This window comes from Pongo abelii, chromosome 18 (assembly GCF_028885655.2).
Source record: "Pongo abelii isolate AG06213 chromosome 18, NHGRI_mPonAbe1-v2.0_pri, whole genome shotgun sequence".
Lineage (NCBI taxonomy): Eukaryota > Metazoa > Chordata > Mammalia > Primates > Hominidae > Pongo > Pongo abelii.
In genome coordinates this window covers 3,531,884-3,544,748 of record NC_072003.2, presented here as the reverse complement: position 1 = coordinate 3,544,748, position 12,865 = coordinate 3,531,884, and the positions used below count along the sequence as shown (strand labels likewise).

The 12,865-nt window shown below is 45.6% G+C and overlaps 1 protein-coding gene across 1 annotated transcript; it reads right to left on the bottom strand.

The window, feature by feature from the left end:
• Window positions 1-584: 584 nt before the first annotated feature.
• LOC100440513 (olfactory receptor 2C1) lies at window positions 585-2,000 on the bottom strand. Its single transcript, XM_002826052.4, has one exon. It carries the CDS (start codon window positions 1,948-1,950, stop codon window positions 1,012-1,014), a length of 939 nt encoding a protein of 312 aa, XP_002826098.1. The 5' UTR covers window positions 1,951-2,000; the 3' UTR covers window positions 585-1,011.
• Window positions 2,001-12,865: the final 10,865 nt, after the last annotated feature.

The window sequence follows — 12,865 nt, the reverse complement described above, 5'->3', positions numbered from 1 at the left end:
CTGCCTCAGCCTCCCGAGTAGCTGAGATTACAGGCATGTGCCACCATGCATGGCTAATTTTGTATTTTTAGTGGAGACAGTGTTTCTCCATGTTGGTCAGGCTGGTCCCGAACTCCTGACCTCAGGTGATCCACCCGCCTCGGCCTCCCAAAGTGCTGGGATTACAGGTGTGAGCCACTGCACCCAGTGGTATACTGCATTATTAAGAAGAGACAGGCCAGGTGCGGTAGATCACACCCACAATCCCAGCACTTGGGGAGGTCAAGGCAGGAAGATTACTTGAGGCCAAGAATTCTAGACCAGCCTGGGCTGTTAACAGAGTGAGACCCCATCTGTACAAAAATAAAAATAAAAATGAGTTAGGTGTGGTAGCATGTGCCTATAGTCCCAGCTACTCAGAAGACTGAAGGATTGCTTGAGTCCAGGAGTTGAAAGCTGCAGTTAGCTATGATCATGCCACTCTACTTCAGCCTGGGCAACAGAGCAAGACTCCAACTCTTAAAAAAAAATAAAGAAGAGATAAAGAGAAATAGGCAAAGATGATGACAGATAGGGTAAAAAGATGAATTGTTTGGGTCCTCATATGAAGTTAATAATACATGGCTTGATTTTATGGAATTATAGTAACATTATATAAGATACTACAAGTGGAGGTGCTTTGCTTAGAAAAGTACAGAATTCTGCAGAAATATAAGGCATATTAAATAACATGTGGGCAACAGAGACAGAGACAGTGTGACAGGTCTGTAACAGGTCAATAACCTCTGAGCCCTCAACAACATGTCTGCCCTGCTATCGGTAGTCCACAGTAGGATTTTTGGTAAATAAGTGTAGAACATTATGAATAATACTAACCATGTTCCCGACCGCTTAGGGCTGTCAGCTTAGGGCTGTCAGGAACATGCCTTGGTTTTACCAGAATTAGTATTCCTCATGTTCACCTGGCCAGAGAGAGTTAATGAGAAACGCATGTAGAAATGAAGAGGCAATAAATAACGAAGGAGTGTTCTCTCAGCCAACTTCTCTTCCTTTCCCCAGCAATCTCCTCAGTGCGCCCTTCACTTCCATGTTACGCAGCGTGTAGATGAGAGGATTCACCATGGGTGTGACCACTGAGTAGAACAGGGGAATGAACTTGCCCTGGTCCTGGTTGCCGTTCTTGGCCGGAAGCAGATACCCATAGCTGGCTGACCCATAGAAGGGGACCACCACCAGCAGATGGGAGAGACACGTATTGAACGACGTTCGCCTCCCCTCTGCAGAGCGGATTTTCAGCACTGCCTGAGCAATGAGGCAGTAGGAGATCAGGATGATGCTTAGTGGGACTGCAGTGAAGAAGGTGCAGACACCATTGAGCACAGCCTGGTTGAGTCTCGTGTTGCCACAGGCCAGTTTGATCATCGCAGGCACCTCGCAGAGGAAGCCCTCCACCCTCCGGTGCCCACACAATGGGAGCTGCAGAGTGAATGTTGACTGGATCACAGAGTTGCCCAAGCCACCCAGCCAGGCAATCACAGCCAGCAGCCAGCAGAGCTGGGGGTTCATGATGGCGGTGTAGTGGAGGGGCCGGCACACTGCCAGGTAGCGGTCAAATGCCATCACCACGAGCAGGATGCACTCGGTGGCCCCCAGCCAAAGGAAGACATAGAGCTGGGTCATGCAGCCACCATAGCTGATGGTCTTGCTTGATCCCCATAAATTGATCAGCATTTGGGGGACTGAGCTAGTAGTGAAAGCAAGGTCCAAGGAGGAGAGGTTGCTGAGGAAGAAGTACATGGGTGTGTGGAGCCGGGCATCCAGGTGGGAAAGCAAGATGATGGTTGAGTTCCCAAGTAGGGTCAGCAAATAGGAGAAGAGGATGGCTATGAAAAAGATCATCTCCAGCTGGGGATGGTCAGATATGCCCATCAGAACAAAGCCCTGCAAGGAGCTGTCATTGGCCCCGTCCATCACTGGTTGCCTTCAGTCACTTGACGAATTCATTTAGAGCAAACTGCTGGGAGAAAAGCAAGTCAAGAAAAAGATGTTGCATGAGGTGGATTTGCATCAGGAATGGTCTAATAGTTCTCTGGGATCCAAAGTTAAGTAACAACCTATTTTTTGTTTGTTTTTTGAGACAGAGCCTCTCTCTGTCACCCAGGTTGGCGTGCAGTGGCAACCTCCTTCTCCCTGGCTTCAGCAATCCTCTTGTCTCAGCCTCCCAAGTAACTGTGACCACAGGTGTGTGCCACCACATCCAGATAATTTTTGTATTTTTTGTAGAGATGGGGTTTTGCCATGTTTCCCAGGCTTGTCTCCAACTCTTGGGCTCAAGTGATCCATCTGCCTCAGCCTCCCAAAGTGCTGGGATTACAGGCATGAACCACTGCGCCTGGACTCCAACTTACTTTTTAAGATTGCAAGCTTTTTTTTTTTTTTTTTGAGACAGAGTCTCACTCTGTCACCCAGGCTGGAGTGCAGTGATGCAATCTCGGCTCATTGCAACTTCCGCCTCCCAGGTGCAAGCAATTCTCCTGCCTCAGCCTCCCAAGTAGCTGGGACTACAGGCATGCGCCACCACGCCTGGCTAATTTTTGTACTTTTAGTAGAGACGGGGTTTCGCCATGTTGGCCAGGCTGGTCTTGAACTCCTGAGCTCGTGATCTGCCAGCCTCAGCCTCCCAAAGAGCTGGGATTACAGGTGTTAGCCACCATGCCTGGCCTAGATTTCAAACTTCTGTTGTAATCTCCATCTACTGTTGGTTACACACCGAATGGAAAAGTTGATTCCATCAGAATGTCAGGCATGAGCTAACACAGAAATGAAGGAAGTGCCTCATGATGACAAAACCAAAAGACCCCAAGAACTGAAGGGCTCTTCAGTTCAGAACAATGGCTATGACAGGATAGAGAGAGTTGACCATTAGAATTAGATGTGAAAGTTCTCAAAAGACAAATTTCAATCACCCACGGTGGCTCACACCTGTAATCCCAGCGTTTTAAGAGGCTGAGGTGGGAGGATCGCTTGAGCCCCAGTGTTCAAGGCTGCAGTGAGCCACTGTACTCCAGTGCCTGAGTGACAGAGGGAGACCCTATCTCTTGAAAACAACAGCAACAACTCGTTTCCCCAGCCAAGGTTTTGATACGCTCAGGGAAGGGGGGAAGCAGACACATTGTATTTGGAAAAGCTCCCCAGAAGTTTCTGTTAAATTTCCTCTGCTCTCTTCTACATCCCTCCCCTCTGAGTTTTACCTCAGTGCTGGATCTAGAAAGATGATGTTTGAGGAATAACATGATGAATCTATAAAGTCACAGAAATAATGGAAAGAGTAGATATAGACTTATCCTCCAAATACAGAAGCTGGGAATATACAATTTAAGAGGAGGTCAATGTAGAGCAAAGAAAACTTCACTTAAGCTTAAATAAGTTTAGATGGAAAAAGCAAAAGATATAAACAGAGGTTATGCAAAAAGGGGTTAAATTAGTTAGTGGGTATTCATAATTAGTAAGGGAAATTAGAAGATTTACAGAGGAGATCCCTCTTTTGAGGTATATAACTACTGTGTCCACGTCTAAATCATCAAATAATTCTTAACATCTCATGAGACCAGGTACAGTGGCTCACGCCTGTAATCCCAACACTTCGGGAGGTCAAAGTGGGCAGATCACTTGAGGCCAAGAGTTTGAGATCAGCCTCGCCAACATGGTGAAACCCCGTCTCTACTAATAATACAAAAAAATTGTCGGGCATGGTGGCGGGCGCCTGCAGCCCCAGCTACTCAGGAGGCTGAGGCAGCAGAAACACTTGAAACAGGGAGGCAGAAGATGCAGTGAGTTGAGATTGCACTACTACACTTCAGCCTGGGAAATACAGCTAGTCTCTGTCTCAAAAAAAAAAAAAAAAAAAAAGAAAAAGAAAAACAAACAAACAAAAAACCCAACTCATGAACAAAAAAATCAGCTCTTGTTAATAGTGGGCCAATCACCATCCCCTTTCCTTGGCCAGGATCTCAGCTTTTCTGAAGATCATAAACCACAGCCCTTCCCCTTCTTTCTTTCTTTTTTTTTTTTTTTTTGAGATGGAGTCTAGCTGTGTCACCTAGGCTGGAGTGCAGTGGCGTGATCTCAGCTCACTGCAACCTCTGCCTCCCAGGTTCAAGCGATTCTCCTGCCTCAGCCTCCCAAGTAGCTGGGATTACAGGAGTGCACCACAATGCCTGACTAATTTTTGTATTTTTAGTAGAGGCGGGGTTTCACCATGTTGGCCAGGCTGGTCTTGAACTCCTGGCGTCAGGTGATCCGCCTACCTTGGCCTCCCAAAGTTTTGAGATTACAAGCATGAGCCACCATGCCCGGCCTACTTATTCTTTTTTTTTTTTTTGAGACGGAGTCTTGCTCTGTCACCAGGCCGGAGTGCAGTGGTGCAATCTCGGCTCACTGCAACATCCACCTCCCGAGTTCAAGCAATTCTCCCGCCTCAGCCTCTTAAGCAGCTGGGACTACAGGTGTGCACCACCATCCCCAGCTAATTTTTGTATTTTTAGTAGAGATGGGGTTTCACCATGTTGGCCAGGATGGTTTTGATCTCTTGACCTCGTGATCTTCCCGCCTCAGCCTCCCAAAGTGCTGGGATTACAGGTGTGAGCCACCGCGCCCGGCCTACTTATTCTTTTCATCTAGGACTTAAGAGAGCTGAGGAACTGAGTTACTAACCTGATAATCAGCTCATCTTTCTTTTCAGAAGTTCTTCCTGAAACCCATTCTACTATGTCCTGCCAGTTCAGGTGCTTGTTCCCTTGTGTCCTTTTAGGGAAAAGAAATAGACAGGGCCGGGTGCAGTGGCTCACGCCTGTAATCCCAGCACTGTGGGAGGCCGAGGCAGGCAGATCACTTGAGGTCGGGAGTTCGAGACCAGCCTGGCCAACATGGTGAAATGCGTCTCTACTAAAGATACAAAAATTATCCGGGCGTGGTGGTGCATGTCTGTAATCCCAGCTACTCAGGAGGCTGAGGCAGGAGAATCACTTGAACCCAGGAGGTGAAGTTTGCAGTGAGCTGAGATAATGCCATTGCACTCCAGCCTGGGCAACAAGAGTGAAACTCTACCTCAGAAAAAAAAAAAAGAAAGAAAGAAACAGACAGACAGAAAGACACTGCTCATCTTCTTCCAAAGTTGTTTGGTCTGTGGGGGGCTGGTATTAGACAAAGTGAATAGGGATTTTCCCCCTCCCTAAATCTTAGAATTCAAGAAGTAGAAATGGGGGAGTTTGAATCTTAAAAGAAGTCAATTAAGGATGAATGAAAGAAAAAAATACATAGTTAATAGTAAATTTATGGAAATTATTACTCCTAAGAGACATCAGTAAGTTTAAAAACATTAAAATTTAAAAACATTAAAACATCGTAAGTTTAAAAACATTAAAATTTGGCCAGGCGTGGTGGCTCGCGCCTGTAATCCCAACACTTTGGGAGGCCGAGGCGGGTGGATCACGAGGTCAGGAAACCAAGACCATCCTGACTAACAAGGTGAAACCCCATCTCTACTAAAAATACAAAAATTAGCCAGGCGTGGTGGCGGGCGCCTGTAGTCCCAGCTACTTGGGAGGCTGAGGCAGGAGAATGGCCTGAATCTGGGAGGCGGAGCTTGCAGTGAGCAGAGATTGAGCCACTGCACTCTAGCCTGGGTGACAGAGCGAGACTCCGTCTCAAAAAAAAAAAAATTTAAATTTAAATTTAACAAACACAGATACAATACATGATTAAGGAAATCTAGGCTACTTGGAAGGGACTTTAACTTTTGATGTTTGCATCAGGGAAAACAACCAAGCTCCTTTAAAATGTATTTTCTAATTCTGCTGTCAAAGAAAAAATTCTGGCTGAATGGACCATGGGCTGAGCCAAGGTGGCAGTTCTAATAAGCCCAGGATCTTATAAAATAGGAAAAAAAAAAAAAAAAAACAGACTAAATGCTTGGCAATACATCAAATAAGTGCAAAAATTCAACAGCACAAATTTAGACTGGAAAAGGCTAGAGAAGCACAAGCATCCCAGGAGTAGCGCTCAAGGTTACATCTCTCTGCAAGCTGAAGGCAACTTGCAATGTGTGTCCCAGAGAGAAAAATGAACAAAAGGAGTTTCCATGTAAGGGCCGGGGAGTAAGCTTTCTGCTGTGTACTGCATTAGCAATTCCTTATCCAAGCGTCTTACCGGATTTGCCTAGCATTTTAAAAAGGATAATGGAGTACACAGATTTTTAGAGAAGAGGGAGAAGGAGGGCATAGGTCCTATGAAGTATGGCCAAGACGGGAGACTTGCTTAGGAGGAAATAATTAAAGGGAGAGGTGGGTTTTTTATTTCCAATTATTTTTTTCTCAGACCATTCTCCATAACAAATTTTCTTCCAATTAATGTCTTCACTATTATGAGGAGATTTTAAAAATTTCTGCTTCATAAGCAGGTGCTCTCCTTCTCCTTCTCTATGGAAAGCAAAAGAAACAGGGAGGCTGAGGCAGGAGAATTGCTTGAACCCGGGAGGCAGAGGTTGTGGTAAGCCGAGATCGTGCCACTGCACTCCAGCCTGGGCAAAAGAGCAAAACTCTGTATCAAAAAAAAAAAAAAAAAGAAAAAGAAAAAGAAAAAAGGCTTAAATTGAGAGCAGGAGAAATTGCGATTGGGCATTTTGAGATGTTAGTGTGATAAAATATTGATTAAATTATTTGGCAAGAGAAAAATAAGGTATGCTTAGAGATTTGCCTGCCTGAAGGCACTGAATATATCTCCAGTTCTTCTTTTTTTTTTTTTTTTTTTTTTGAGTCAGGGTCTCACTGTGTCACCCAGGCTGGAGTGTGCAATGATAGCCCACTGCAGCCTCAACCTCCCGGGCTGAAGCAATACTCCTGCCTCAGCCTCTCAAAGTGTTAGGTTCACAGGCGTGAGCCATTGCACCCAGCCTATACCCTAAGTCTTTCATGATCCTTTCCTGCTTGAGCACTCTGTTCCCAGAACAGACTTGTGCATGCAAAAAGGCTTTTGTTTGTTTGTATGTTAAGAATTTCCCAGCTTCTCTCCTGGACCATTCCAGAGATGACTTTTGTGAAGGGGTTCTTAAAATTGTTGTTTTAAAACTTCCCTTTGGGGCCGGGCACGTGGCTCAAGCCTGTAATCCCAGCACTTTGGGAGGCCGAGGTGGGCAGATCACAAGGTCAGGAGATCGAGATCATCCTGGCTAACACGGTGAAACCCCGTCTCCACTAAAAATACAAAAAATTAGCCGGGCGCGGAGGCGGGTGCCTGTAGTCCCAGCTACTCGGGAGGCTGAGGCAGGAGAATGGCGTGAACTCGGGAGGTGGAGCTTGCAGTGAGCCAAGATCATGCCACTGCACTCCAGCCTGGGCGACAGAGCAAGACTCCATCTCAAAAAAAAAAAAAAAAAAAACCAACCAACCAACCAAACAAACAAACAAAAAACTTCCCTTTGAGCTGGGCGCAGTGGCTCACGCCTGTGATCTCAGCACTTTGGGAGGCCGAGGCAGGTGGATCATCTGAGGTCAGGAGTTCGAGACCAGCCTGGCCAACATGGGAAACCCCGTCTCTACTAAAAATACAAAAATTAGCCGGGCGTGGTGGCAGGCGCCTGTAATTCCAGCTGCTTGGGAGGCTGAGGCGGGAGAATCGCTTGAACCTGGAAGGCGGTGGTTGCAGTGAGCTGAGATCTTGCCATTGCACTCCAGTCTGGGCGACAGAGCAAGACTCTACCTCCAAAAAAAAAAAAAAAAAAAGGTTCCCTTTTGCAGTTTGAGTATTTTTCCTTCCTGACTCTTCTTGCTGACAGAGGTCACAGACCTCTGTATAAATGGGCTTGGGCTCTAATACCATGTCACCGCCAACCTTTCGCCTAAAGGAAGAAGCCATAAAACAGTGAATTTTTTTTTTTTTTTTTTTTTGAGACGGAATCTCGCTCTGTCGCTCAGGCTGGAGTGCAGTGGCACGATCTTGGCTCACTGCAACCTCCACCTCCTGGGTTCAAGCTATTCTCTTGCCTCAGCCTCCCTAGTAGCTGGTATTACAGGCATGTACCACCACACCCGGCCCCCAAAATCAGTGCCTTTAAAAAGCTATTTAACAGTCTCCCTTTTCTCTCTCCTTCTCTGTATCTGCTATTTTCCTTTTCCCATCTTTTTTCCGCCTCTTTGCCTCTCTCTCCTATATACTGGATTCTTTAATAATCAGTCTAGGGATTGTTTATGGAAATGTACCTTTGGCTTCGAGATTCCCCCACATCCATCCTCTGTCTCCATGCTTAGTGAATCAAGGAGAGAGGGCAGGCATGGGACCGAGAGGGAGGCTGTGCTGCGCTCCTCCTGTCCGAGAACTGGGGCCACAGCTTTTAACCTCGGGGCTCTTCTGGCTCTGGAGTAGCATTGGGTTGCACTTGGAAGCCTGGCTTGCTCTGGCTGACTCTGCAGAGCCCAAGGGTAGATCTCCACGCCCACACAAGCAATTAGCACGAAGCGCCAGTGTGGCCGGAACACAGGAAAAAGCTGTCCCTGAAGAACCGACTCAGTCTTTCACGTGAACTCCCTCCGCAAACACAGATTAGTAATTGAACTAGTAATAAAAATGATGGCATTTCTTAAATAATTGCTAATTATATGATTTTATTCTTTTCAAGGTGCTGTGACATTATCAAACTTAGTTCCTAAAACACTATACAATGTGGGGGAGGGAGGTGGTGGAAGGCAGGTGGCCTTATCTCCTCTTGGCAGAGGAGTAAATTGAACATCAAGTGGTTATATGACAGGCTCAGGGTCACACAGGAGTGACCTGACTCCTGTGATGGCCATCCTATGCGGAGGAAGTTGCTATTTTTGACTTATCATCTGAGAGCTGTCATCCTTGAGTGTTTGTTCTTTTGAGGGGCAAGGGCAGAGAGGGGGAGTCCCACTTCTCTGGTTCCAACATAAACCACAAATCAGGGACATGAGCCTTAGACACTCACAGGGCACCCTGTGAAAAGCAAGAACTTACAGCCACTATTCAATAAACAGGTAACAGGTGCCTGGCAACCTAATTAGGCCATTAGATGTCACAGAAGATGAATTACCCTGAAACTACTGACTTAGAAACCACATTCATTCAAGACACTCTAAGCATGGAGAGTATGCCAGGTGCAGGTGGGTACAGGGTGAGCAAGATCAGTCTGGCTCCTGCCCAGTGGGGTCCACTGTCCCGTGGGCCTGGCCCCAGCAAGTCTCTCCTGATCATAGAAGTGCTTGCTGGCTTGTGCTGTGTGCTGGTCACTGTGCCCAGCGGTTTATAAACATGATCACAACCATCACACCAGGCAGGGCTTATTATTCCTGTTTTACAATAGAGGAACTCAGGCTGAGAGGTATTCAGTAATTTGTCCAAGGGCAAATGGCTAGTAAACTGCACAACCACTAAAATGAGGTCTAACTCCCAAATCCATACTTACGAGGAACTGGATAATCTCATTGTCTATCAGTAGGGGAATTCAGTAAATTATGGCCCCTCTATGAAACACTGTGCTCACTGTCATCATTGGTCTCTGCAAGACCTCTCTTAAATACTATATTTTATTCACTTTTTCCACTTTATTCCCAGTCCCCATTCTCATTCCTCTGCACTGCCCCATAGGCATCTAATGCATTTGGTCTGTTAGTGTTTGGATAGATATGTGTCATTTAAAAATATATAGTGTTATTTTGTGTATGTGCATGTTTTAATTTACACTAGTAGCCCTCATTCTGTTTTTCACCTTTTCAAAACGTTTTCACTTTGTTTGAATAGACATCTACATTGTTAAAGATGCACTTAATGTTTGTGTGCTAAATATGCATCTATCATATTCTATTTATCCATTTAATTAGGGATGAATATATAACTTGCCTTTAATTTCCACCTACTACAAGAAAATGCTATAGTGGGTGTGTGCATGTGTGTGTGCGCATGTATGTGTGTGTGCATGTGTGTTGGTGTGTGTGTGTGTGCATGTGTGTGTGCATGTGTGTTGGTGTGTGTGCATGTGTGTGCGCGTATGTGTTGGTGTGTCTGCATGTGTGTTGGTGTGTGTGCATGTGTGTGCATGTGTGTGTGCATGTGTGTTGGTGTGTGTGCCTGTGTGTGCTTGTGTGTGTACTCCTTTAAGGGCTAGATTTGCAGGTTCTCACATGGAAGAACATCCTAGGCATATTGCTAAGTGATAAAAGCCAGTTGCAGAGCAATGCACATCGTATGATCTCATTTTCTAAGAAAAACAACATATATGTACATATTTGTTTGTATGCAAACAGGAATCTCTGGAAGGAAAGAAAAAAGCAAGCAGTTGATATGAGGAGTGGAGGTGTGGATGGACGAGGGGACACTGCACTCCAGCCTGGGCAACAGAGCAAAACTCCGTCTCAAAAAAAAAAAAAAAGTATGTGTGTTGTTTGAATATCTCACAGTAAACCTGCATTACCTTGATAATTTAATTAATTTAATTTAATTAGAGACAGGGTCTGGCTCTATCATCTAGGCTGGAGTGCAGTGGTGCAATCCTAGCTCACCGAAGCCTTCAATTCCTAGGCTCAGGCTATCCTCCCTCCTCAGCCTCCTGAGCCACCATCCTTGGCTCCTTTTTTTTTTTTTTTTTTTTTGAGACAGAGTCCTGCTCTGTCACCCAGGTTGGAGTGCAGTGGCACAGTCTCGGCTCACTGCAACCTCTGCCTCCCAGGTTCAAGTGATTCACCTGCCTCAGCCTCCTGAGCAGCTGGGACTACAGGCATGCACCACCATGCCCAGCTAATTTTTGTATTTCTTTAGTAGAGATGAGGTTTCACCATGTTGGCCAGGCTGGTCTTGAACTCCTGGCCTCAAATGATCTGGCCACCTCAGCCTCCTAAACTGCTGGGATTACAGGTATGAGCCACCATGACTGGCCTCACCTTTTACATTTTTTTAATTATAAAGGAGGCCGGGGGTGGTGGCTCACACCTGTAATCCCAGCACTTTGGGAGCCTGAGGTGGGCAGATCACTTGAGGCCAAGAGTTGGAGACCAGCCTGGCCAACATGATGAAACCTTGTCTCTACTTAAAAAATACAAAAATTAGTCAAGCGTGGTGGCGGGTGTCTGTAGTCCCAGCTGCTCAGGAGGCTGAGGCAGGAAAATCGATTGAACCCAGGAGGCAGAGGTTGCAATGAGCCAAGATCACACCATTGCACTCCAGCCTGAGTGACAGAGTGAGAGGAAGACTCCATCTCAAAAAAAAAAAAAAATGAATAGACATTTTCATTAAAATATTTTAAGTGACAAAGAGTTTAAGTTAAACATTTTTAAAAATTCAGAGCAAGAAGGAACCCTCAGATATCACCTAGGTTTTTGGTTTGTTTGTTTGTTTCCAATTGAGGTTGCTGGAACCCTGGGTGGCCCACTCAAGGGGACCATAGGTCTGGTTAATGGCAGACTGGACTGACTTTCAAGCCAACCTCAGAGTCCAGCTGGATGTACTCGCATCTCCTCTGAGATCCTCTAGACTTTGTACTTTGCCTTTAAGTTTGGTTACCTTTTCCTATTTATTTATTCATTCAACAATCATTTTCTCAGTAACCCCTATGTTCCTGGCCATGTCTTAGGCACTTGGGATATAGTCCATTCCCTCAGGGAGTTTGCAATCTGATTGTAAAGAGTCAGAACACACACACACACACAGCAAAGCAAAGTCTATAATATATCAAGTGATGGTAAATGTTATGAAGAAAAATCAGGCTGAGCACAGTGGCTCATGCCTGCAATCCCAGCACTTTGGGAGGCCAAAGCAGGAGGATTGCTTGAGTCAGGAGTTCAAGACCAGCCTGGGCAACATACTGAGACCTTGTCTCTACATAAAATTTTAAAAATTAGTTAGACATGGTGGTGCACACCTGTAGTCCCAGCTACATGGGATGCTGAGGCGGGAGGATCGCTTGAGCCCAGGAGTTCGAGGCTGCAGTGAGCCATGGTCGCACAACTGCACTCCAGTCTGAAAGAGAAAGAAAGAGAGAGAGAGGGAGGGAGGAAGGAAAGAAGGAAGGAAGGAGAGAGAAAAGAGAAAGAGAGAAAGAAAAAAGAAAGAGGGAGAGAAAGAGAGAGAGAATGAGAGAGAGGAAGAAAGAGAGGAAGGGAGGAAGGGAGGGAGAGAAGGAAGGAAAGGGAAAGAATCCCCATGCTTATTTCTCTCTACTCCCTCATAGGCACCTACTCTATTGATGTGTTTGATATGTAATTGTTTGGATATGTACACGAATGATACATATATGTGCATCCAAACAAATATATACATATGTGTGTGTGTATATATACTATGTGTATGTGTATCCTTGTAAAACATATAGTGCCATACCTCTTATTTTATTTCTTACTTTTTTTTTTTTTTTGAGACGGAGTCTCACTCTGTCACCCAGACTGGAGTGCAGTGGCACGATCTCGGTTCACTGCGAGCACTGCCTCCTGGGTTCACGCCATTCTCCTGCCTCAGCCTCCCGAGTAGCTGGGACTACAGGCACCCGCCACCACGCCCGGCTAATTTTTTGTATTTTTTTAGTAGAGTTGGGGTTTCACCATGTTAGCCAGGATGGTCTCGATCTCCTGACCTCGTGATCTGCCCACCTCGGCCTCCCAAAGTGCTGGGATTATAGGCGTGAACCACCGCGCCCGGCCTATTTCTTACTTTTTAATTCACTTTTTCCTCCACAATGTTTTCACTTATGTGTTCAAAGGTATGTCCATGTTGTGGTGTGTACGTTTAGTTTCAAGTTTCTAATGATCGATATGCATCTATCATATTTTATTTGTCCATTACACTAGGGATGAACATATAGCTTGTCTTTAATTTCCTACAATGACGA